The 25559-nt window shown below is 37.1% G+C and overlaps 1 protein-coding gene across 1 annotated transcript in view; it reads right to left on the bottom strand.

Moving 5' to 3' along the window:
* Positions 1-25559, bottom strand: part of BUB1B (BUB1 mitotic checkpoint serine/threonine kinase B) — a 100854-nt gene that overhangs the window by 24794 nt on the left and 50501 nt on the right. The window contains exon 9 of the mRNA XM_077127435.1: positions 11479-11705. Coding sequence (XP_076983550.1) covers positions 11479-11705 — 227 coding nt within the window. The remainder of the gene's footprint in view (positions 1-11478; positions 11706-25559) is intronic.

The following is a 25559-nucleotide window of genomic DNA, read 5'->3' as shown; positions in this document are numbered from 1 at the left end:
AGGAGTTACTTAAAACTGCATGATCAAGAAATAGCATACTGATGAAGTGATGTTAAAGCTCTTATCTGAATGACAAGGGGTCAGTCATATAAAGATCTGGGGCAAGAAAATCAATAAGATTGATGGGCCCTTAGCAAGATTGACAAAAAGAAGAAGAGAGAGGATGCAAATAAATAAGATCAGAAATGGAAGAGGAGACATAACTACTGACCTCACAGAAATAAAGGAGGTAATAACAGGATACTATGAACAACTCTACGCTAATAAATACAACAATTTAGAGGAAATGGACGGGTTCCTGGAAAGATATGAACAACCAACTTTGACTCAAGAAGACATAGATGACCTCAACAAACCAATCACAAGTAAAGAAATTGAAGCAGTCATTCAAAAGCTTCCTAAAAAGAGAAGTCCAGGACCAGATGGCTTCACATGTGAATTCTATCAAACATTTCAGAAAGAATTAGTACCAACTCTCCTCAAACTCTTCAAAAAAATCGAAGTGGAGGGAAAACTACCTAATTCATTCTATGACGCCAACATTACCCTCATACCAAAACCAGGCAAAGATATTACAAGAAAAGAAAACTACAGGCCGATCTCTCTAATGAATATAGATGCAAAAATCCTCAATAAAATTCTAGCAAATCGTATCCAACAACACATTAAAAGAATTATTCATCATGACCAAGTAGGATTCATCCCAGGTATGCAAGGATGGTTCAACATAAGAAAATCAATTAATGTAATACACCATATCAACAAATCAAAGCAGAAAAATCACATGATCATCTCAATTGAAGCAGAGAAGGCATTTGACAAGATTCAACATCCTTTCCTGTTGAAAACACTTCAAAGGATAGGAATACAAGGGAACTTCCTTAAAATGATAGAGGGAATATATGAAAAACCCACAGCTAGTATCATCCTTAATGGGGAAAAATTGAAAACGTTCCCCCTAAGATCAGGAACAAGACAAGGATGTCCACTATCACCACTATTATTCAACATTGTGTTGGAGGTTCTAGCCAGAGCAATTAGACAAGAAAAAGAAATACAAGGCATCAAAACTGGAAAGGAAGAAGTAAAACTATCACTGTTTGCAGACGATATGATACTATACGTCGAAAACCCGGAAAAATCCACAACAAAACTACTAGAGCTAATAAATGAGTACAGCAAAGTAGCAGGTTACAAGATCAACATTCAAAAATCTGTAGTATTTCTATACACTAGCAATGAACAAGCGGAGGGGGAAATCAAGAAACGAATCCCATTTACAATTGCAACTAAAAGAATAAAATACCTAGGAATAAATTTAACTAAAGAGACAAAAAACCTATATAAAGAAAACTACAAAAAACTGCTAAAAGAAATCACAGAAGACCTAAACAGATGGAAGGGCATACCGTGTTCATGGATTGGAAGACTAAATATAGTTAAGATGTCAATCCTACCTAAATTGATTTACAGATTCAATGCAATACCAATCAAAATCCCAACAACGTATTTTTCAGAAATAGAAAAACCAATAAGCAAATTTATCTGGAAGGGCAGGGTGCCCCGAATTGCTAAAAACATCTTGAGGAAAAAAAACGAAGCTGGAGGTCTTGCACTGCCTGACTTTAAGGCATATTATGAAGCCACAGTGGTCAAAACAGCATGGTATTGGCATAAAGATAGATATATCGACCAATGGAATTGAATAGAGTGCTCAGGTATAGACCCTCTCATCTATGGACATTTGATCTTTGATAAGGCAGTCAAGCCAACTCACCTGGGACAGAACAGTCTCTTCAATAAATGGTGCCTAGAGAACTGGATATCCATATGCAAAAGAATGAAAGAAGACCCATATCTCACACCCTACACAAAAGTTAACTCAAAATGGATCAAAGATCTAAACATTAGGTCTAAGACCATAGAACAGTTAGAGGAAAAGGTAGGGAGATATCTTATGAAACTTACAATTGGAGGCGGTTTTATGGACCTTACACCTAAAGCAAGAGCACTGAAGAAGGAAATAAATAAATGGGAACTCCTCAAAATTAAACACTTTTGTGCATCAAAGAACTTCATCAAGAAAGTAGAAAGACAAGCCTACACAATGGGAATCAATATTTGGAAACGACATATCAGATAAAGGTCTAGTATCCAGAATTTATAATGAGATTGTTCAACTCAACAACAAAAAGATAGCCAACCCAATTACAAAATGGGAAAAAGACTTGAATAGACACCTCTCAGAGGAGGAAATACAAATGGCCAAAAGACACATGAAGAGATGCTCAATGTCCCTGGCCATTAGAGAAATGCAAATCAAAACCACAATGAGATATCATCTCACACCCACCAGAATGGCCATTATCAACAAAACAGAAAATGACAAGTGCTGGAGAGGATGCGGTGAAAGAGGCACACTTATCCACTGTTGGTGGGAATGCCAAATGGTGCAACCACTGTGGAAAGCAGTTTGGCGGTTCCTCAAAAAGCTGAATATAGAATTGCCATACGACCCAGCAATACCATTGCTGGGAATCTACTCAAAGGAATTAAGGGCAAAAACTCAAACAGACATTTGCACACCAATGTTTATAGCAGCGTTATTTACAATTGCAAAGAGATGGAAACAGCCAAAATGTCCATCAACAGACGAGTGGCTAAACAAACTGTGGTATATACATACGATGGAATATTATGCAGCTTTAAGGCAGGATAAACTTATGAAGCATGTAATAACATGGATGGACCTAGAGAACATTATGCTGAGTGAGTCTAGCCAAAAACTAAAAGACAAATACTGTATGGTCCCAATGATGTGAATCCACACTCGAGAATAAACTTGGAATATGTCATTGGTAACAGAGTTCAGCAGGAGTTAGAAACAGGGTAAGATAATGGGTAATTGGAGCTGATGGAATACAGACTGTGCAATAGGACTAGATACAAAAACTCAAAAATGGACAGCACAATAATACCTAATTGTAAAGTGATCATGTTAAAATACTGAACGAAGCTGCATCCGAGCGATAGGTTCTTGTTTTGTTTTGTTTTGTTTGTTTTGTTCTTATTATTATTACTTTTATTTTTTTTCTCTAGATTAACATTCTATATTTTTTTCTGTTATACTGCTAGTTCTTCTAAACCGATGCAAATGTCCTAAGAAACGATGATCATGCATCTATGTGATGATGTTAAGAATTACTGATTGCATATGTAGAATGGTATGATGTCTAAAAAAAAAAAAAAAAAAAATGGTCAGCACAATACTGCCTAACTGTAATGTAATTATGTTGGACCGCTGAATGAAGTTGCATCTGATCTATAGTTTTTTTTTCTTTCTCTTATATATTTTTGTACTTTTTATTTTTATTTGTGTTTTCTCTGTGTTATCACTTTATTTCTTTTTCTGTTGTCGTGCTATTTCTTTCTCTAAATCGATGCATATGTACTGAGAAATGATGACCATACACCTATGTGATGATATTAAGAATTACTGATTGCATATGTAAAAAAAAAAAAAAAAAGGCTATGGGGTAAAAACATCAGAATCAAAACAGTGAGAACTAACCTCTACCAATGACATCAGATATCTGAAAGAACAAAAAATGATTTTCCTTAGAAAAATCTCCTCTGAACTTGAGTTTTCATCTCTTTCAAATGAAGATGTTTGAATAGATTATTTTCCTCTTGTTTCTAAAGTTTGATAATGATATGATTAGTCAAATAATTCTTTAATTTTTTTAACTAAAAAATTTTAAACCTAAATTTGAAGACAGTATCAATGAAAGTAAGTCAGAAATAAACCCAGGGGAAAATTCATTTCTGGTCTCATAATATGAAGATATAGGCAATTAATCAAATAAATGACATAGTCAAATCCATGAAAATATTTTGTCAGTTTGATAAATAACAAAAAAGATTTCATTTTTAAACTGAGCCCAAAAGAAAATCCCACTTTTCACTTTAAAGTTTTTCAAGATGGAATATAAAAAATCCTATTAAATCTATATGAATAGTGAAGTTTGTTGTGAAACCACCAAAATCTGATGTTTTATATTTTGTACTGGTGGCCAGAGAAAGTATTTTAAATTTCATGTAATATTAGAGTAGATACTTCATTCAGGGCATGATAAGATAATAATGCACATTAAGGAAATAAAAAAAAGTTACTAATCAAAAAAAAAAAAAAAAAGAGTGCTCGTTAAACTGGATTAGCTGGAGGCATGTCTCCACCCACTTGGGTGGATCTTGATTAGTTTCTGAAGTCCTATAAAAGAGGAAAGACTTTGGAGAATAAGAGAGATTTCTGAGAGAGCAGAGAATAACATAGGCACGAGAAGCTGAAAGTTTACCAGCCAGTGAGCTTCGGAGATGAAGAAGGAAAATATCTCCTGGGGATCTTCATAAAACAAGAAGGCAGGAGAAGAAGCTAGCAGATGACACTGTGTTTGCCATGTGCCCTTCCAGATGAGAGAGGAACCCTGACCGTGTTCACTATGTGCCTTTCCAGATAAGAGAGAAACCCTGACTGTGTTCACCACGTGCCCTACCACTTGAGAGAGAAACCCTGAACTTCATCAGCCTTCCTGAACCAAGGTATCCTGCCCCGGATGCCTTAGATTGGACATTTCCATGGACTTGTTTTAATTGGGACATTTTCTCAGCCTTAGAACTATAAACTAGCAACTTATTAAATTCCCCTTTTTAAAAGCCAAAAAAAAAAAAAAAAAAAAAAGATCTGGGGCAAGATTTTAAGCCAAGGGGCTAGGTGGAAAAAAGGCCCTAATGTAGGAATAAGATTGTTATGTTCAAGGATCCAAAAGAAGACAAGCATAGTTGCAGCATAATAAGAATGAAAATAATAAAAGATGAAGTTGGAGATGTACGCAGAGGCCAGCTCATATGGAGCTCTGAAGGGTGGAATAAAGAATTTGTACTGTATCTAAGACAATGAAATGTTACCAGAGAATTTTAAATAAAGGAGTTACATGTTCAGCTTACTTTTTTATAAGATCATTTTGGATACTATGAGGAAAACAGATCTGTGGTAGAGCAAGAATGAGGAGAGAAAGTCTAGTAGGAGGAATCCACCTAAGAGATTGTGGTTTAGATTAAGGTAATACTGGAAATGGTGATAAAGGAAAGATTTGGGATATATTCTGGTGACAGTGCCAAATAGGTTTATTACTCATTAGATGTAGGGGAATGGAACGGAAAGAGGAATCAAGGGTGACTTTTAAATTTGGGGGCTTGAACAACTGGGTACACAGGGATGCCTTTTATGGAGATGGATAAGCCCATGGGGGGAAAGTACAGGGGTATTTTGGGGTATGGTTTGTGGCAGAAATCAGTAATTCTGTTTAGGCTATACTGAGTATGAAATGCCTATTAAGACAACCAAACACAGGCAACAAAAAGGAGTCTGGAGTTCAGATGAAATGGCCTGAGAGTTCATTACTTGTAAACAATATTGAATTCAATGGGATTACTTAGAGATAGTTGTAAAAAGAGAATGTAATTAGAATAGTCCAGGACTCTGACCTGGATGAGAAGAACAGCAATGAAAGAAATTAAGAGGGAATACACACCAAGGAGGAAGTCAAGAAAAGCATTTCATAAAGACACGCATCAACTATGCCAAAAGTTGCCAAGAGGTCAGGTAAGATTAGGACTTAGAAATGGCCACTGGGTTTGGCAAAATAGAAGTTTCTGGTGACCAGAGCTGTTTCACCGGAAAGAAAGAATGGTTGAAGAAATAACGGACAGTGAAGAAGATAAAACTAATTACATATCTCAAGAAATTTTGTTTTGAAAGGGAATAGAAAAATGGGATAATGGCTGACAAAGAACATGGTGATAATGGACAACTTAAAGAAAAGAGGGACGGACATTTTGAGTATATCTGTTTGATGGTCACAATGGTTTAGTAAAAACGGAAAAATGCTAGATGGAGGAGAAAACTGTAAGAGCTAAATCCTTGAGAAGGTAAAAGAAGATAATCTCTAAACTCCAAATGGATTTGATAAGAAGAGAAAATTTAACAATTTTAACAGAAAGAAAGTCAGAATGTATGGGTACAACTGAAGATAAGATGGTAGATTTGGTGGTTATAAATGGAATTACCATTAGATTGCTTCTGTTTTCTCAGTGAACTATGATATGAAGCAAGGTCATCAGCTAAGGAGGGTCAGGGAATATAGAATATATGAAAAGATTAGAGAAAATGAAATTGCTGTTTGGTAGAAAGAAATTAACCTACTAGAGAATTGTAGTAAGACTGCTAGGCACTGGTGAAAACCACTTGAGATCTGTGATCACGAATTTAAAGTGAGATAAAGCCACAAGTTGCATTTTTCACCAGGCACATTTAAAATGCTTGGATGTAGGTACAGAGTAAGCAAGTAGTTGGATTGAACCAGCAATGAGACTGTATTCAGCGGAACAACAACAGAGAGACAGACGGATAAAAAAGGTTAAGGGCATTTGCAGTGATTATAATGACATCATGGACTCTAAGCTGAGAAGATGGCAGGTCATAAGCATGGAAAGGAATAGTAAAAACAAAAAACAAACCAAAGTGGTAGGACTGGGTTCGCAATCTCAAAGAGGCCAAGGAATTTCAGGACTGGAACCCTAAAGCAAATGACCTGGAAGGAAAGGTAGAAGTCAACAAATAGAATCTTTAAAATTTATGAAGGTGTACAGTTATTGAGTGATAAGACCATGCGGGGGCAGGTAATGAGTATGACTGAGGAAGAAATGAGGGGGCAATGAGTAGGGTTGAGGAAGAAATCACTGGAAGTATGAGGAAGAAATGAGGGGGCAATGAGTAGGGTTGAGGAAGAAATCACTGGAAGTATGGTTCTAGGAATTGAGAAGTCACTGTAATAGAGTAGTGGCGGAAAGGAAGATATTGATGCAGGTGCTTAATTAATGAATGATGACGAGTGACTGGAAAGTCTCAAGTGAGAATATAAAGGAGGGTTACAAGCAGAAAAAAAATTGGAGGACACGCATCTCAAAGAAGCTGGAATTTTTGAAGGAAGAGGGAAAAAATTGTGGGAGGTAACAATGGGAAGAAATCAACTATCTTATCTCCAGGTTCTGGTAGTGGCTTCTCTTGTTTCTTCCATTCCTCCCTGAGTGATAGTAGTAATCAACAATAGTCTTTGATTCTCTCTCCAGCCAATACAGCAAGCAGAGTCACCACCCTCCCCCTGTCTATGTGGGACATGACTACCAGGGGTGTGGATCTTCCTGGCAGCGTGGGACAGAAATCCCTGAATGAGCTGACATTCAGCATCAAGGGATTGAGAAAACCTTCTCGACCAAAACGGGGAAGAGGGAAATGAGACAAAGTGTCAATGGCTGAGAGATTCCAAACAGAGTCGAGAGGTTATCCTGGAGGTTATTCTTATGCATTAAGTAGATATCACCTTGTTATCCAAGATGTAATGGAGAGGCTGGAGGGAACTGCCTGAAAATGTAGAGCTGTGTTCCAGTAGCCATGTTTCTTGATGATGATTGTATAATGATATAGCTTTCACAATGTGACTGTGTGATTGTGAAAACCTTGTGTCTGATGCTCCTTTTATTTACCTTGTCAAGAGATGAGAGGAACATATGGAATATAAATAAATAATAGGGGGAACAAATGTCAAAATAGATTTAGTTTGAAATGCTAGTGATCAATGAAAGGGATCAGTAAGGGGTATGGCATGTAAAATTTTTTCTTTTCTGTTTGTTATATTTTTCTGTTGTCTTTTTATTTCTTTTTCTGAATTGATGCTAATGTTCTGGGAAATGATCATGTTGATGAATATGCAACTATGTGATGATATTGTGAATTGCTGAGTGTATGTGTTGGGAATGTTTGTGTTTCTTGTAATTTTTTTAATTAATAAAAAATTTAAAAAAATAGTCTTTGATGCAGTTTTCAATAGTATCAAGAACCTACTTTATTACAGGCAGTAGGATTTATAAGAATACAATCTATACAGTGGTGGGAATTACAGGTTCATGAACTAGATTCATAGGCCAGCTTAGGAAATGAGTATTTAAAAATCCTCAGAGGTATGATAGCCCCTGACAAACTCTGGGATCTGTCCTGTAACTACTTATTGAAGAGTGCTTTGAAAATTATTGCGTTTTCTTTCTTTGCTTTGTACATATGTTATATTAAATAATAAAAAAGTTTAAAAAAAAGAAAAAAAATCCTCAGAAGGCAATACCTTTTTCACCTACTCAAATCCAAAATAACTCCAATAGATGCCCTTCTACGGCTAGCTGAGAATTAAACGTACCTTCATCTTCCTTCTGTATCTCTTTGGTGTAGGCTACATTTTTCCCTCAAGGAAACCGTAGTTTTTACATAGGTACTGAGTTCCTTTTCAAGCCCATATTTGACCATACCTGCAGCCTATATCTTTTTTGGGGGGTGATTTCAAGTTTTTAAAAGTTTTATTCAACTTGCTTCTCCCTTTCCAACCATCTCTTCTTTCCTACCTAGACACATAGGCTCCATATTTCAATATATTATTTGAGCCCAGAGCACTTTTGGCAATTTTGGTAAGTATTCATTTACCATTACTAGTTGATGTAACAAATGGAGATACAATCCCAAACTTACTAACTGTGTGTTTTATAAAAGTTTGCTTCTAATTTGTCACATGGAACTCAGAAATGATTTTTCCACAGAAATAAATTATAATTAATGGTTATGTTCCTCGGCTAGCCTAACACATGTCTCATCTTTTAAAAGAGTTGAGCTACAATAGTAGGTTATTCTGGATACTCAAGTCAAAAGAAATATTTCCTACTTCTTTCTTGGTATAATTCCTAGTCAAAACGTCTAAATGGATAAAATTTATTTTTGCCCCTCCCACACCTCCTTTTCTATACTCTGTACTTTTCCTCATCTTCTTACCTTTTGACCCAAGTATTCCAGGCTCCACAATCATTCTCCCAAAATTCCAAGTTTCTCAATTTAGAGTAAAGATTACCTTAATTTAGAAAGAAGATGATGTCTTTAATAAACAATACAAATAACTATCACCTAAGGGACTGAATATGAGATGTGACTGAGTATGTTAACTTAAATAATCCCCTGGAGAAACTTCAGGCAGAGTCTCAAAGGCTAAGCGAAACATTTCAGGCAGTATTAGGGAAATTATCTAATGGGGGAGACATGGCATGTACATATGTGCATGTCAGGGATCACCACTGCCTGCTAATTGCACTGCAAAATAAGAATTGTTCCTACAGTTCACAGCTTCTTCTCCTTTACAATTTGGTTTTTCTGTTTGTTTTTTGTTTTTGGGTGCATGGTCCTCCCAGGTCTCCTACATTGAAGGTGAGCATTCTACCACTGAACCACCTGTGCACCCTACTACTTGGTTCTCTTTTTAAATTTTTAAATTAGAGAAGTTGTCAGTCCTCCTCTATTTCTGAGCACAGACTTCTTTCCCCCAGGGGTTTTCAAGGAAAGCAGGAATGGGAGGATACCAGTTTGAAAGGATTATGTGCCCTAGAAAAGCCATGTTTTAATCCTGATCCATCTTGTGGTGGAAGCCCTTTCTTTTAATCCCTATTCAGCACTGTTGGCTGGGAACTTGATTAGATTATTTCCAAGATGTGACAAGCCCAATTGTGGGCATTAACCTTTGATTAGAGGGAGATGTGACGTTACCATTCCAGGTGGGCCGTCATTAGTTTACTGGAATCCTTTAAAAGAGGAAACATTTTAGAGAGCCACAAGAGAGCCACTAGAACTACAGAGCCCATGCAGCCAGAAAACTTTGGAGATGAAGGAAAATGCCCCCGGGGTAGCTTCATTAAATAAGAAGCCTGGAAACAAAGCTAGCAGATGTCGCCATGTTCACCATGTGCCTTTCCAGTTGAGAGAAACCCTGAACTTCACTGGCCTTTCTTGAGTGAAGGTAACCTTGTTGGGGCCTTAATTTGGACATTTTTATAGACTTGTTTTAACTGGGACATTTTCATGGCCTTAGAACCGTAAACTTACAACTTAATAAATTCCCCCTTTTAAAAGCTTCCATTTCTGGTATATTGCATTCCAGCAGTTAGAAAACTAGAACAGGAGTTACAGTTAAAATGTAGATAAAATAATATAACCACAGAAGCATCACAAACGTACAAACAATGGAGCGATTTTTCTGAGTCTTAATATATCAGCTTACTGTTTGTATATAACCCAGTCATTCTCAGAAACCTGAGGTATCTATGTGACACCTGAGACTCAGAGTTAGAATTCTGAAGCTATGAAAGTCTGCACTACCCCATACAGGAACTGTTTAAAAAGTTGAAAAACAGATCAGACTTCGACTAGAGATAAGAATGAAGCTGATCTGCTTAGGACTAAGAGAGATCGAGTTGGTTTGTTCAGGTTAGTGTGATACCCTGATATACCCCAAAGTAATCTGGGCAGTAAATTAAAATGTATTTGCAAAGTCCCCTTGGGGGATTAGGGAGAAAGGAGGAAATGTTCAACTTCTCCATGTGGAGAATACCTGATATTCTTGCAAGGAGTGGGGACAACCAAATCAATAAGCTGAGCCCTTGATCTTGGGGCTCATCCCTATGAAACTTATTCCTGAAAAGGACAGACTAAGCCTACTTATAATTATGCCTAAGAGTCACTTCTAGAGACCCTCTTTTGTTGTTCAGATGTGGCCTCTCTCGCTAAGCCAACTTGACAGGTGAACTCACTGCCCTCCCCTCTACGTGGGACATGACTCACAGGGATATAAATCTCCCTGGCAACATGGGACATAACTCCTGGGATGAGCCAAGACCTGGTATCATGGGACTGAGAAAGCCTTCTTGACCAAAAGGGGAAAGAGAGAAATGAAACAAAATAAAGTTCAATGGCTGAGATATGTTAAAGAGGTCAAGAGGTTATCCTGGAGGTTATTTTTATGAATTATATACATATCCCTTTTTAATTTATGGTGTATTGGAGTGGCTGGAGGGAAGTACCTGAAATTGTTAAGCTGTGTTCCAGTAGGCTTGATCCTTGAAGATGACTGTATAACAATATAGCTTTTACAACATGACTGTGTGGCTGTGGAAACCTTGTGTCTGATGCTCCTTTTATGCAGGGTATGAACAGAGGAGTACAAAAAATATGGATGAAAAATAAATAATAGGGAGCTAAGGGGCAAAATAAATTGGGTAGATTGAAATACTGGTGGTCAATGAGAGGGATATGGGATGTACGGATTTTTTCTTGTTTCTTTTTATTTCTTTTTCTGGCGTAATGCACATGTTCTAAAAATGATCATGGTGATGAATACATAACTATGTGATGATATTGTGAGCCACTAATTGACACCATGTATGGACTGTATGTGTATGAAGATCTTTCAATAAAACATATATATATATATATATATAAGCTCTCTCTTCCTACAATGAAGTTATTTTCACAAACCTGAAATAGATCAATATACACACCTTCCCTTTGCTCTTTTAATTTCTTCCGGAAAACTTCAGCCCGTATTTCTTCAAAGGAGAACTCTCCTACTCCCGCATAAATCTTCTCCTTACAATACATCATCTTTTCTTTCTTCTCCTGAGAGTCTTGGTGATGGCTCTGAACCCTTTGCAGGGGATCTCCTTCCTTTCCAGGCTTTCTGGTGCTTAGAATGTGGTTTATACTAGGTTCAATCTTACACGGTGTCCTAAAAGAAGTAAAATAAGTATTGTTCACCATATGGGTCAAAAAGAGTTATTTCTTACATGTTTTGACAAAGCACAGGGACAATATAGGTAGCAAGACTATAAAGTGATTAATTTCAAAAACAAAACAAATTATGTGAAAAGAAGCTAAAAATGACTTGTAAGGGTCATCTACAATTGTGTTGAATACTACCTCTGCTATGATGAGGAAGGAAATAAGCCAGATAAGTTAGGATCCTCAAGTAGCTTATACTCTTAATAAATGAAAAAAGTGTTAATATTGCATCTTAATCTTAATATTCCACAAAACAGTGTATGGCATTTTGCTAACACCCAAAAGAATTAGTTAGGAATACAGCATTAAGGAGCTGATGATATGAAGTTCAAGGCTCTCAGGTGAGGGGGAAAATTAGAGCAGTAGTACAGGTCTGAAAAAAATGAAGCATAAGATACCTCAATCAGGAACAGCAGATGTTCTCAACAATGGCTATGGATCAGAACCTTATATGCCTTTTTTACCACTATAGGTACTTGATCCTCACCCCAGATCCACTGAATCAGAACCTTTAATGATAGGATCCAAGCATCTATATATCTAAAAAGTTTTCCGAGCTTCCTCAACTTGTAAAGGGCATCTACAAAAACCCCACAGCTGATAATCATACTCAATGGTGAAAGACTAAATGCTTTCTCTCTATGATCAAGATTAAGACAAGGATGTGTGCTTTCAACATTATACTGAAAGTTCTAGCCAGAGCAATTAGGCAAGAAAAAGAAATAAAGCCATTCATATTAGAAAGGAAAAAGTAAAACTATGCCTATTTGCAAATGACATGATCTTATATTTAGAAAATCCTAAGGATCTGCTAAAAATCTATTAGAACTAATTAATGAGTTGACCAAAGACACAGGTACAAGATCAATATACAAAAGTCGACTGTATTTCTATACACTTATAATGAACAATCTGCTAATGAAATTAGAAAACAATTCCATTTAAAATAGCACCAAAAAGAATAAAATACTTATGAATAAATGTAACAGAAGTGCAAAACTTATACTCTACAAACCACAAAACACTATTGAGAGAAACTGAAGATCTAAATTAATGGAAAGGCATCCCATGTTCATGGATCAGAAGTTCTTAATACTGTTAAGATGACAATATTCCTTAAATTGCTCTACAGACTCAATACAATCCTTATTTGAAATACCAGCTGGCCTTTTTTTTTTTATTAACAGAAATTGACAAACTGATCCTAAAAGTCATATGGAAATGCAAGGAGCCTAGAATAGTACAAACAATCTTGAAAAAGAAGAACAAAATTAGAGGACTCACATTCTAATTTCAAAAGTTGTTACAAAGCTACAGTAATCAAGACTGTGTGGTACTGGAATAAGGGCAGACATATAGATCAATGGTACAGAGTTTAAAGTCCATTTCTAAAGCAACACAGTTAATAGTCAGTTGATTTTCAACACAACTGCCAATCAATTCAATGAGGAAAGTATAGACTTTTCAACAGACAGTGCTGGGAATCCTGTACATCTAACATGCAAAAGAATCAAAATTGGACCCTGTGCCCGTTTGAAGCTATTATTTACCCAGAAAAGCCATGTTCTTTAATCCTCATTGTATATTGCTGGGTGGGAGCTTTTTGAACGTTTCCATAGAGATGTGACCCACCCAACTGTGGTTGGCAACTTTTGATTAGATGGTTTCCATGAAGATGTGTCTTCACCCATTCAAGGTGGGGTTGCTTACTGGAGCCCTTTAAGAAGGAACCATTTTGGAAAAAGCCAAGAGCCAACAGAATCAACAGAGCCTACACAGCCAGAGATCTTTGGAGATGCATAAAGAAACACCCCCTGCCCCCCTGGGAAAGCTGTGGAAGAAGACTTGAAAACAAGCAGATGTGACTTTCCAGCTGAGAGAGAAACCCCAAACATCACTGGCCTTCTTGAGCAAAGGTACCTTTCCCTGGATGACTTAATTTGTATAGTTTTATAGTCTTGCCTTAATTTGGATAGTTTTATAGTCTTGCCTTAATTTGGACATTTTCACAGCCTTAGAACTGTAAACTTGCAATTTAATAAATTCTCCCTTTTAAAAACCATTCTGTTTCTAATATATTGCATTCCAGCAGCTTTTACAAACTAGAACAGACCCTATCTCACAACATATATAAAAGCAACTTGAACTGGATCAAAAATCTAAATGTAATAGCTAAAATAATAAAACTCTTCAAAGAAAACATAGGAATAAATCTTCATGACCTTGGGTTAGGCAAAGCCTTCTTAGATACAACACCAAATGCACAAGAGACAAAAGATAAAAATACATAAATTAGATTTCAACAAAACTAGGAAATTCTGTGCTTCAAAGGACACCATCAAGAAAGTGAAAAGACAAGTTATTGGTGATATGTTTGCAATTTATATATCTGTTAAGGGACTTGCATCTAGAATATATAAAATAATCCAACTGAAAAGTAGACAAAGGGTTAGGATAGACATCTCCAAAGATATACAAATGACCAACAAGATCATAAAAGAATGTATTAGTTATTTGGGAAATGTAAACGAAAACCACAATGAAATACTGCTTCACACCTACTCATTAGCTATGAGAAAAAAGACAAAAACAAGTGTTAACAAGGATGTGGAGAAATTGGAAATCACACATATGGTATAGATGTAAAATGGTGCAGCTTCTTTAGAAAACAGTTTGACATTTCCTCAAAATGTTAAATGTAAAGTTACATATAACCCAGCAATTCTCCTAAACATATGCCCAAAAGAAATAAAAATAGAAGGCTGCAAAAAAAAAAAAAAAACATATACACAAACATTCATAGTGGCATTATTCATAATAACCGAAAGCGGAAACAACTCAAATGTCCATTAACTGGTGAATGGATAATAAAATGTAGTATATTCATACAATGGAATGTTATTTGGCGATATAAAGGAATACAGGGGATGTAACTGTAAAAATAAATTTAAAATAAAACAAAACATGAGTTCTGGAAAGATGGCGGAAAAGGATAGGTCATGTTCACCCTTGCTTCAAGGAACAGTTAGACAAGGGATGAAAGGATGCCTGGGACGGCGATTCTGGGGTGTAAGTGACCTGAAAGGGTCTTCTATACCACATAGGGAAGCCCTGGTTGCAAAAGCTGAAGAATTAAGACAGAGAGAACCGGAGACTGTCGAGCTCGCGCAAACAGCCTAATGCAATTCTTTCCAAATGGAAGTCCAGAGCCCTTAGGAATGTGAGGACAGGGAAACAGAGACTAGGAAGTAAGCCAAGCCACATTCCTTGAATGTGCTACCCTCACTTGCCACCCACCCTGCCTGACTCTCCTCCACAGACAACTGACAGCCCTGCTCACACACATCTGCCCCAGCCTGACCTACCACTCCGGTGCAAGCGCATAGTCTCGCCCTGCCCCTCCCAGTATCTGCACTCTGATGTCCAGCCCCACAATACCCACCCCCCCTCCCTGCCCCCTGCAGGCAATCACAGGCACCTGAAAGTGGGTGCTCACCTTCATACCCGGGCCACACCTGCCCCCAGCCCATACTGTAGTAGGTCCTAAGATATACAAAAGCTTAAGATGGGTGAACAGTTTGCTAATAAGGTTGAACTTAATTGTAAGGGAAGATAGAAGAGAAGGAGGTTCACTAGTGGGTCTATAAGTAATATTTCCATATCAAAGGGGAACATGATAGAAAGGGGCTGTAAAGACCCACGTGACCCACCAAATAAGACTACAAATATAAATAAGTTCTTGCATGAACTACTCCAAAGGTATAAATCCTGTACAAAAGTGTATAAGCTCAGAGTATAGAGTGAAAACTGCCATTGCATGCTACGGGCTATGTTTAACAGAACATCAGCAGTACCATAGCAACACCAGGGGTAAATCTGGGGAGGGACAAGAGTTAAGGGGAGGTTTAGATTTTCTATTTTGTGAGGGTGTGTTTAATGATTATCTTTCTCTTGGGAACAATGAAATTATCTAAAATTGAGAGTGTTGATGGACTGTTGACTTAGGACATTATACATCATGCCTAATGAATGGAGGTGGCTGAAGGATGCACTGCACTGACTGAGCAGTAGATAGGTAAACCATGGTGCATACATATGATCAAATATTGTGCTGCTACAAAAAGGAACAAAGCTGTGAGGAATGCAACATTGTGAATGAACCCATGAGGCAAAATAAGCCAGAAACAAAAGAGCAATTATTGTATGCTCTCATTCAGAAAGAAAACGGGGGCCTAGATTTATAAGCTCTCATAGCAGTTACATTTTGTCTGGAGTAGCAATTATTATTTCTGGATTTTTAGAGGTTGTTTTATGTATGTATAATCTGGTATTCAGAGATAAGAATGAAGGCAATCAGGTCAGGATTAAGGTAATTCAGGACACAGGAGTAAGGAAGACATTGTCTATATTTTAGAACCCTACCTACTCTTTGACACCAAAGAAAGGTTCATTTTGTCCAGAACTTTAATTTTCTGTAGGACATAATCTAACTCAACCTGTCTAGATAGCTCATTTAAACAATCGAAACACAGGGAGCCCAGAATAAAGATGAGGGCCTTTAATGCTGTATAGTTTAATGCAATGCATGGATATATCCCAGAATATATTAAGCAGATAATAAAAAGTTTTGGCAAAGTTCCTTGAGGGATGGGAGAAAAAATATGGAACTATTAAATTTTACCACCAGGGAAACCCCAGATAATGATCAGGGACACCCAAATCAATAGGCTTGATCTTGAGGCTTGCTTTTGTGAAGCTTATGAACGTAGTGGAAAAGGTTAGCCTACTTATTGGTGTGCCTAAGAGTCACCTCCAGAGGACCTCTTTTGTTGCTCAGATGGTGGCTCCATTCTCTCTAAGCCCAACTCTGCAAGTGAAATCACTGTGTCCCCCAACATGGGACATGATATTCAGGGGTGAAAGTCTCCCTGGAGGCATGGGAGATGACTCCCAGGGATGAGTGTGGCCCTGGCACTGTGGGATCAACAAAGCCATCCTTATGAAAAGGGGGAAAAGACATGTAAAAAAATAAGGCGTCAGTGGCTGACAGAGTTCAAATAGAGTCAAGAGGCTACTCTGGAGGTCACTCTTATACAAACTTCAGCAATCTTGCTACCTATCATAACTTGCCAAACCCCAACTAAAACCATTTCAGTCAATTCAAAAGAACACCTAGGGCAATATATAAGATTCTACAAAGGTACCATGCACTAGGGTAACTTTCCAGAAACCTACAACCTTCAGATGGGTCCCTGAACCTAATAAGTCCTGAAATCTAGAGGGGCCAATCTTTCCAGAATATCAGCTAGTTCCACATCCTGAACCCTTATTACTGACAGCTTTTCCAACATGAAAAAGTTAAAATGGGCATAGCCCAGATAACTCTAAAGAGTGTAAGAAAGATCAAAAGTGGTGGTGGAGTTACACAGAGACAGTAGGTTTTAATAAACAAGTATGATTGCTGAATCATATATTGATATTTCTTTTAGTCTCAAGTATCTCAGAGTAGCTAGAAGTAAAAACCTAAAATGGAATTGTAACCTACACCAAACTCTGAAATCTGTTCTACAACTAACTGTTGCAGTGTGGTTTGAAATTTACTGCTTTTTGGTATATATGCTACTTTTCACAAAAAAAGGAAAAAATCAATTTCTTCTAGCTCCCAGTGTTTTGGAGCAGCTAGAAGGAAAAATCTGAGATAGCAGAATGGTAACTCAAAACAAACTCTGAAATCTGTTCTGTATCTACTTATTGAAGTGTACTTTGAAAATCACTGCTTCTTTTTCTTTTCTTTGTATATATGTTATAAATTTTAAAAAAAAAATTTTTAAAGCAAGGGAAAAAGAACACAACAGATTATGGGGTGGTGCGAGGGTAGTTCAGTGGTAGAATTCTCACCTATCACGTGGGAGACCCAGATTTGTTCCCTGGCCCGTGTACTTGCAAAAAGAAAAAAATTCAACAGCAACAAAAATAAAATAAACAAAACCAAAAAACCACACTCACAGGGCTGTTTTGAGGATTGAGGAAGATGATATATAAATAAACCTTATATTGCCCAGCACATATTAAATCCCAAGTGCTTAATGAATAGTAAATATTGTATTATTATTTTTATTATCATAATTATTATCCTCATCAGACTAGGCCCAAAAACTGGGTTTTCTTTTTTTTTTTTTTTTTAACATGGGCATGCACCGGAAACTGAACCCGGGTCCTCTGGCATCGCAGGCAAGCATTCCTGCCTGCTGAGCCACCGTGGCATGCCCTAAAACTGGGTTTTCTTGATAATCTATGCCAATTAGGCAAATGACTCTGGGTAAGCAACTTAACCTTTCAGTACTCTCGTCTCCTGATCTAATGTAATGGTGTTCAAATTCCCCTCCAGGACAAGCAGGGCTTGTGCACAGACCATGGAAAGCATTCCAGAATGCCCGGGGTGAGGGGAGGGGGTCATTTTAAAGGATATCGACAAAAGGTAGGGTAGGTGGAAAGGGTGGTTAAGAGGCTGCTCTATTTCAGTGCTTCCCAGACATAAATTAGGGAGGAAAGAAGCTTTTGAGAAAGGAATGAAATACTGATATATGCTACAACATGGATAAACCTTGGAAACATTATGTTAAGTGAAAAAAAGTTACAAAAGACCATATATTTATATTAAATGTCCAGAATAGGCAAACCTGTAGACAGAAAGTAGTTAGCAGTTATCTAGTGCTGGGGATGGTAGTGATAGAGAATGGGGTATGATTGTTAATGTGTACAGGGCTCTCTTTGGGGTGATAAAAGTAGTCTCGAATGAATTGTGATGATTATGTGATCCCAAGAATATACTCAAAACCACGGATTTGTACACTTTAAATGGATGAATTGTAAATTCTATCTCAATAAAGCTGTTTAAAAACAACTTCCCAGATCATTCTAAATGTATAGATAGGACTATAAACCACTGGAATAGAGGAACAGGGATACAGAGGGAATGAGAAAGAAGAAAAAAAGAGGCCACTAAAACGATGAAGTATAATTAGATCTTCACATATGTCCTATTCATTATTTTTGTAGTCACACCTTACAGTTTTGGTTTATAGTGTTAGTTATTTATACAGCATGACCTATTCATAAAAGTAAAAGAAAATAATAAATTCCATACTAAGTATTAAAACTTACTTAAAGTAAAGTTGAAGGGACAGGGAATCAGAGTAGCAACTTCTGTATGAGGCAGTATATTAAAAAGTATACATAGCTCAAAAGAACTGGCAGGGGTGGGCCACGGTGGCTCAGCAGGTAAGAGTGCTTGCCTGCCATGCCCAAGGACCTGGGTTCGATTCCCGGTGCCTGCCCATGAAAAAAAAAAAAAAAGAAAAGAACTGGCAGTCAGAAAACTTGGGTTCTAAACAGGATCTGTCACTAACTAGCTGTGACTGAGAAATTGGTTATATGATTTTCTAGCATTCAAATCTGTTTTATCTATCTCATAAATAGCACAAAAAACAAATTTTAAAAACCCAGTCTTACCCAGGGATGAAAGTCTCCCTGGCAATGTGGGTGATGACTCACCGGGATGAATCTGGCTCTGGCACTGTGGGATCAACAATTCCATCCTAACCAAAAGAAGTATAACTAATAAAGTATCAGTGCCAGAGAGAGCTCAAATAGAGTCGAGAGGCTACTCTGGAGATTGCTCTTATGCAGCTTCAGGTAGACCTTGCTACCTGTCATAACCTGCCAACCCCAAACCAGGACCATTCCAGCCAATCCTAAAGAACACCTAGGGTAATATATAACATTTCAGAGGGTTCCATGCACTAGAGTAACTTTCGAGAAACCTACAACCTCCCATGGGTCCTGGACTAGATAAGTCCTGAAACCTAGAGGGTGCAGCCTCTCCAGAACATCACATAGTTCCATCTCCCTACCCCATATCAGTGACAGACCCTTTCAATGTGAAAAAGTTAGAATTGCCATAGCCCAAACACCCCTCAAAGGTGATGGTGAAGTTATTCAGAGAAGACAGGATTTAACAAATGAATATGAATGCTGAATCATGAAATCGATATCTCTTTTAGTCTTCAGCATCTTAGAACAGCTAGAAGTAAAAACCTAAAATTGTGGAATTGTAACCCAAGTCAAACTCTGAAATATGTTCTACAACTAATTATGGTGTTGTGCTTTGAAATTTATTGCTTTTTTGTATATATGTTATTTTTCGCAAAAAAGTCAATTGTGATGATAAAAAAATATTTAAGCCTTCTTGTCTCCCATATTCTGGAGCAGCTAGAAGGAAAAATTTGAGGATCGTATGGTAGCCCATGACAAACTCTGGGATCTACTTGTAACTACCTGTTGAAAAGTGTTTTAAAAATTATTGCTTTTTTATTTCTTTGCTTGGTATATATGTTATACTATACAATAAAAAAGAAAAGAAAAAGAAAACCAGTCTTTCTGTTAGAAAACTTCGTATATAAATACTTTGTTTCCTAAACTGAGATATCTATACAAAATGAATTGACATCACATGAATTTTAAAGCTAGTCAGAATGCTTCTCACATAAAATGGGATTTGAATTTAGTTTGGAACAAATTAAGTTGTTTTTTTTTTTCAATTTATATTTTAAAAATTTACGGAGAATAATGTCCAAAGAAAAGTCAGCTTACTAAATACAACGTGGTAGCCTGGATTGGTTCCAGGAACGAAAGCATCAGTGGAAAAACTAGTGAGATCCGAATAAAATCTAGTTAATATTAATAGTATTTTACCAATATTAATTTTTTACTTTTGACAATTGTACAATGGAGATATAAGATGTTAACGTTAGGAAAAATTGGATAAAGAACACACAGGAACTCTCTGTATTATCTTCTCAACTTTTCTGTAAGTTTAGAATTATTTCAAAATAAGTTTATTAAAAGAAAAAGCTTAAAATTAGAAGAAACAACTTAAAATTAAGGAAAATAAAACAGAAATACTTCTTGGAATCCAAATAATTTATGTATTTAAATCATCTTTAGAATAGCGAGGGCTATACGCAATATATTTCCAGAAATACTTTATTTTGTAATCCCATCAATCCAACCATACAATAAACACTTATTTAATAACTACTCTATGCCAGGTACTAGAATTAATGCTGGGAGAGACAATCCCTGACCAAAAGGAGGTCACACTTCAGTGGGTAAGAAGAAACAAAAGAAACAAGAAGAGATATGATAGGAAGTAAACATAATGATCCAGAGCATAGAAAAAGTACAGGTAAGGAAGAAGGGCAGGGAGTGGTGTGAATGGTTGATGGTGATGGAAATGCTTCCAAAAAGGTTTTCTGGAGAGGACATATGAGCAGAGTCCTAAAGAAGGAATAAGAATTAGTCAGGTGGAGAAAGAGAAATAATGATAGCCACAAGGCTATTTCATACAAGTTCAAGAACTTGAAAACAGTCTAGTGTGACTACACGGGTAGACGGGAGACTGTCCCCATTTGTTGGCAGAGGCCAAATCCTAAGCAGTTTGGGCTTTATCTCAAACTAGCAAGGAATTCTGAACAGGGAAATGACATGGAGCAGATTTGCATTTTAGAACAGTAACAGTTTGGAGAATGGATGGGGAGGAGTAAAACTGGAGGCAGGGAGATTAACTCAGTTGCAATAATTCTAGCAAAGAATGACAAGGACACAGAAGACTGTTAAATTTGACAGTACCTCAATTAAAAAGTACATTTATAATAGTTACTGCTATGCAAGGTGAAAAGACAAGTGAATAACTAGGGGAAAACACTTGTAACTCAAAGATTTTAACTAATTTTCTTAATCTATAAGGTGCCTACATCTCACTAAGAAAACATAACCTAAAGCAAAATGCTGCATCCTCCAGTTCTATCCCAATCCCATATTAACACACAGCCCCTCTCAATGTGAAAACAGTTAGAATGAGTATAGCCCAAATACCACTAAACAGTGGGAGAAAGATCAAAGGTGATGGTGGAGTTATACACAGAAGGTAGGGTTTAACAAATGAGTATGATTGCTGAATCATCATATTGATATTTCTTTTAGTCTCCAGTATCTTAGAGTAGCTAGAAGTAAAAACCTAAAACGGTAGAATTGTAACCCATACCAAAAATTTTTTCTACAACTAATTGCTGCAACATGCTTTGAAATATATTGCTTTTCTTGTATATACGCTATTTTTCACAACAAAAAACATGTTGGAATAAAGAAAAATGCTGCAGAGAGATCAAATAAAACACTCATAAGAGTTAAAATAAAATAAAAATAAAATTCAAAATTTTCTATTCCGTATTTATTTTGACATAATTCATAATGTGATTTGAATCTACAAAGTAATTTGAAACATTAGAAAAATTAAACACCCATAAATGTGTGCCTATCACATACTTCTGATAATCCTTCGTGAAGTCTACATGATTTTCTTAAAGATAGCCTTCCCTAGGTCGGGCCATGGTGGCTCAGCAGGCAGAGTTCTCGTCTGCCATGACAGAGACCTGTGTTAGATTCCCGGTGCCTGCCCATGCAAAATAAATAAATAAATAAATAAAATTTAGAAATAGCCTTCCCTGTACTGAGCTCTTATGAGACAGAATTTGTGCTCAAAATATTATTTATTTTTGCACTTCAATACTACCTAGCATACAGTGGAGTTGCAAATTAGTTACAAGGAAACTCTGTACTGTGACACAGAATTTAATCTAGTACTAAATTTAGCAATGCTACACGTATTAGACTAAATCTACAGACAGGCCTGATTATCTAACCATCATGTACCATACTTTCTCTTACAATTACTACTGATCAGGAAGAAGGGGAAAAAGACATTCAAAAGGAAAAGAGTAGGATGAGAAGGAAAACTATCACAATTTCTAATCACTGTCAAGAACAAAGGCAGAAAATCAAATTCAGCAGCACATTTAAAGATTTATACACTATGACCAAGTGGGATTTATTCCAGGTATGCAAGGTTGGTTCAACACAAGAAATTCAATTAATGTAACACACCATATCAATAAGTCAAAGTGGAAAAATCACACTATCACCTCGAATAATGCAGAAAGGGCATTTGACAAAATTTAGTATCCTTTCTTGATAAAAGCACTTCAAAGGATAGAAATAGAAGGGAACGTCCTCAATATGATAAAGGGAATATATGAAAAATCACAGCTAACATCATACTCAATGGGGAAAGATCGAAACCTTTCCCTCTAAGATCAGGAACAAGTCAAGGGTGTCCACTGTCATCACTGTTGTTCAATATTTGTGCTCGAAGTTCTAGCCAGAGCAATTAGAGAAGAAAAAAATATATAAAAAAAAAATAATAATAAATATATAAAAATACATAAAAAATAAATAAAACTAGAAAAGAAATATAAGACATTCAAATTGAAAAAGTAGAAATAAAACTCTCACAGTTTGCAAATGACATGACACTATATGTCGAAAATCCCAAAAAAACTACAGCAAAGCTACAAGAGCTAATAAATAAGTACACGAAAGTGACAGGATACAAGATCCACAACCAAAAATAGGTAGTGTATCTATACACTAGTGATGAGCAATCTGAGGAAGAAATAAGAAAAAAATTCCATTTACAATAGCAACCAAAAGAATCAATTGTCTAGGAATAAATTTAACTAAGGACACAAAAGACCTATACATAGAAAACTATAAGAAATTGCTAAAAGATACCATGGAAGACCTAAATAAATGGAAGGTCATACCCTGTTCACTGATTGGAAGGTTAAATATAGTTAAGATGTCAATTCTACTCAAACTGATTCATAGATTCAAAGCCATACCAATTAAAATTCCAACAACTTACTATGCAGAAACAGAAAAACCAATAACCAAATTTATTTGGAGGGCAAGGTGCCCAGAATAACTAAAAATATCTTGAGAAAAAAAAATGAAATGGGAGGTCTCAAACTACCTGACTTTAAAGCATATTACAAAACTACAATGGTTAAAACAGCAGGATACTGGAATAAAGCTAGATTTACTAATCAATGGAATTGAACTGAATGTTCACAAATAGACCCTCTCATCTATGGACAACTGATCTGTGAGAAGGCGATCAAGCCAACTCACCTGGGAAAGAGTAGCCTCTTCAATAATGGTGTTTGGAGAACTGGATATCCATATGCAAAAGAATGAAAGACGATCTGCATCTCATACTTTATACAAAAATTAACTCAAAATGGATGAAAGACCTAAACATTAGAGTTAAGACCATAAACCTGTTAGAAGAAACTGTAGGGAAATATCTTGCAAATATTGTAATAGGATGGTTTCTTAGACTGTACACCCAAAGCACAAGCACTGAAAATGAAATAGATAAATGGGATATCTTCAAAATAAAACATCCAAGGACTCTGTTAGGAAAGTAAAAAGGCAGCATATACAATGAGAGACGTATTTGAAAACCACATATCAGATAAGGGTTTAGTATCTAGAATAAATGAAGAGATTTTTCAACTCAACAATAAAAAGACAAACAACTCAATCAAAAAATGGGCAAAAGACATGAATAGTCACTTCTCAGAAGAGGAAATACAAAGGCTGAAATGGACATGAAAAGATGCTCCACTTCACTAACTACTAACTATTAGGGAAATGCAAGTCAAAACCACAATAACCCCTCCTTTGATATGGGCTCCTTGGAAAAGAGCTACAGATCATCAGTACATTTTTTCTGAAGCCTCAGATGTTGCTTGCTGTAAGACACAAGGATTAAAAAAAAAGTGTTAAATTTTGTGGGGTAAATATATACATATGGGGGGACTGAATACCTGAGATCTTGCCTGAAATTTTATGTTTTATATAATATTATCCATCTGGGCCCTATTTTACAGTCTCAATTTTTAAAAATTCCACTGTGAATCCTTTTCTGAAACAGGACCTGCCTTTCCAAATCTGAGTAAATTCTTGTATATTGAATTTTTTTTAATTTTTTTTTTAATGTAGGGCTAAGAGTAAGGGACACCCAGAGTGATGTGAACAGTGAATAAAATAGTATCTGCAGACTTCCGGAGAAGATGGCAGCTTATTAAGACGCGCGGGTCTTAGTTCCTCCTCCAGAACAGCTACTAGAGAAGTAGAAACGATACAGAACAGCTCCCGGAGCCATGACAGAGACCAAGAAGACAGCGTACCCCATTCTGGAATGGCTGACTGGCTGGGAGAACCCGCTCTGATGAGATCGCGGAGGGGCGCAGGCATCCCCGGGCTGGGGCAGCAGGCGGTCGGAGTCCCTCCCTCCCTCCTTCCCAGGCCAGCTGGGAGAATTGGACAGATGGTCCCCTCAAGCCTAGGCGGCTGTCGCCCCCCGCCACGAGCAGCCCCTCGGACCGGCTGGGAACGGTGGATAGGCACTCCCCCAAGCCGCTTCGGCTGGCGACCCCCACCTACAGCGAGAGTTTTCCAAAGTTAAAGGAGCCACAGCATCTTTTACTGGTGGGACCCGCAGACAGATGAGCGCCACGAGCGCCACCTACTGAGCAGGATAAGAAAAACAGAGCCCAGACTTCCGGAGAAGATGGCGGCTTAGTAAGACGCGCGGGTCTTAGTTCCTCCTCCAGAAAAGCAACTAAAGAAACAGAAACAATACGAAACAGCTCCCGGAGACACGACAGAGACCAAAAAGACAGCGTACCCCACTCTGGAACAGCTGAACAGGCAGGGAGAATCTGCTGCGGTGAGATACCCGAGGGGTGCGCGTTTTCCCGGCCGGGGCGGCTGGCGACAGGGGTCCCCTCCACGCATGTGGCTCCCCGGTCTGACTGGGAACGTTGGATAGCGG

This window comes from Tamandua tetradactyla, chromosome 14 (assembly GCF_023851605.1).
Source record: "Tamandua tetradactyla isolate mTamTet1 chromosome 14, mTamTet1.pri, whole genome shotgun sequence".
Classification (NCBI taxonomy): domain Eukaryota; kingdom Metazoa; phylum Chordata; class Mammalia; order Pilosa; family Myrmecophagidae; genus Tamandua; species Tamandua tetradactyla.
This window is presented reverse-complemented; position numbering and strand designations above follow the sequence as displayed.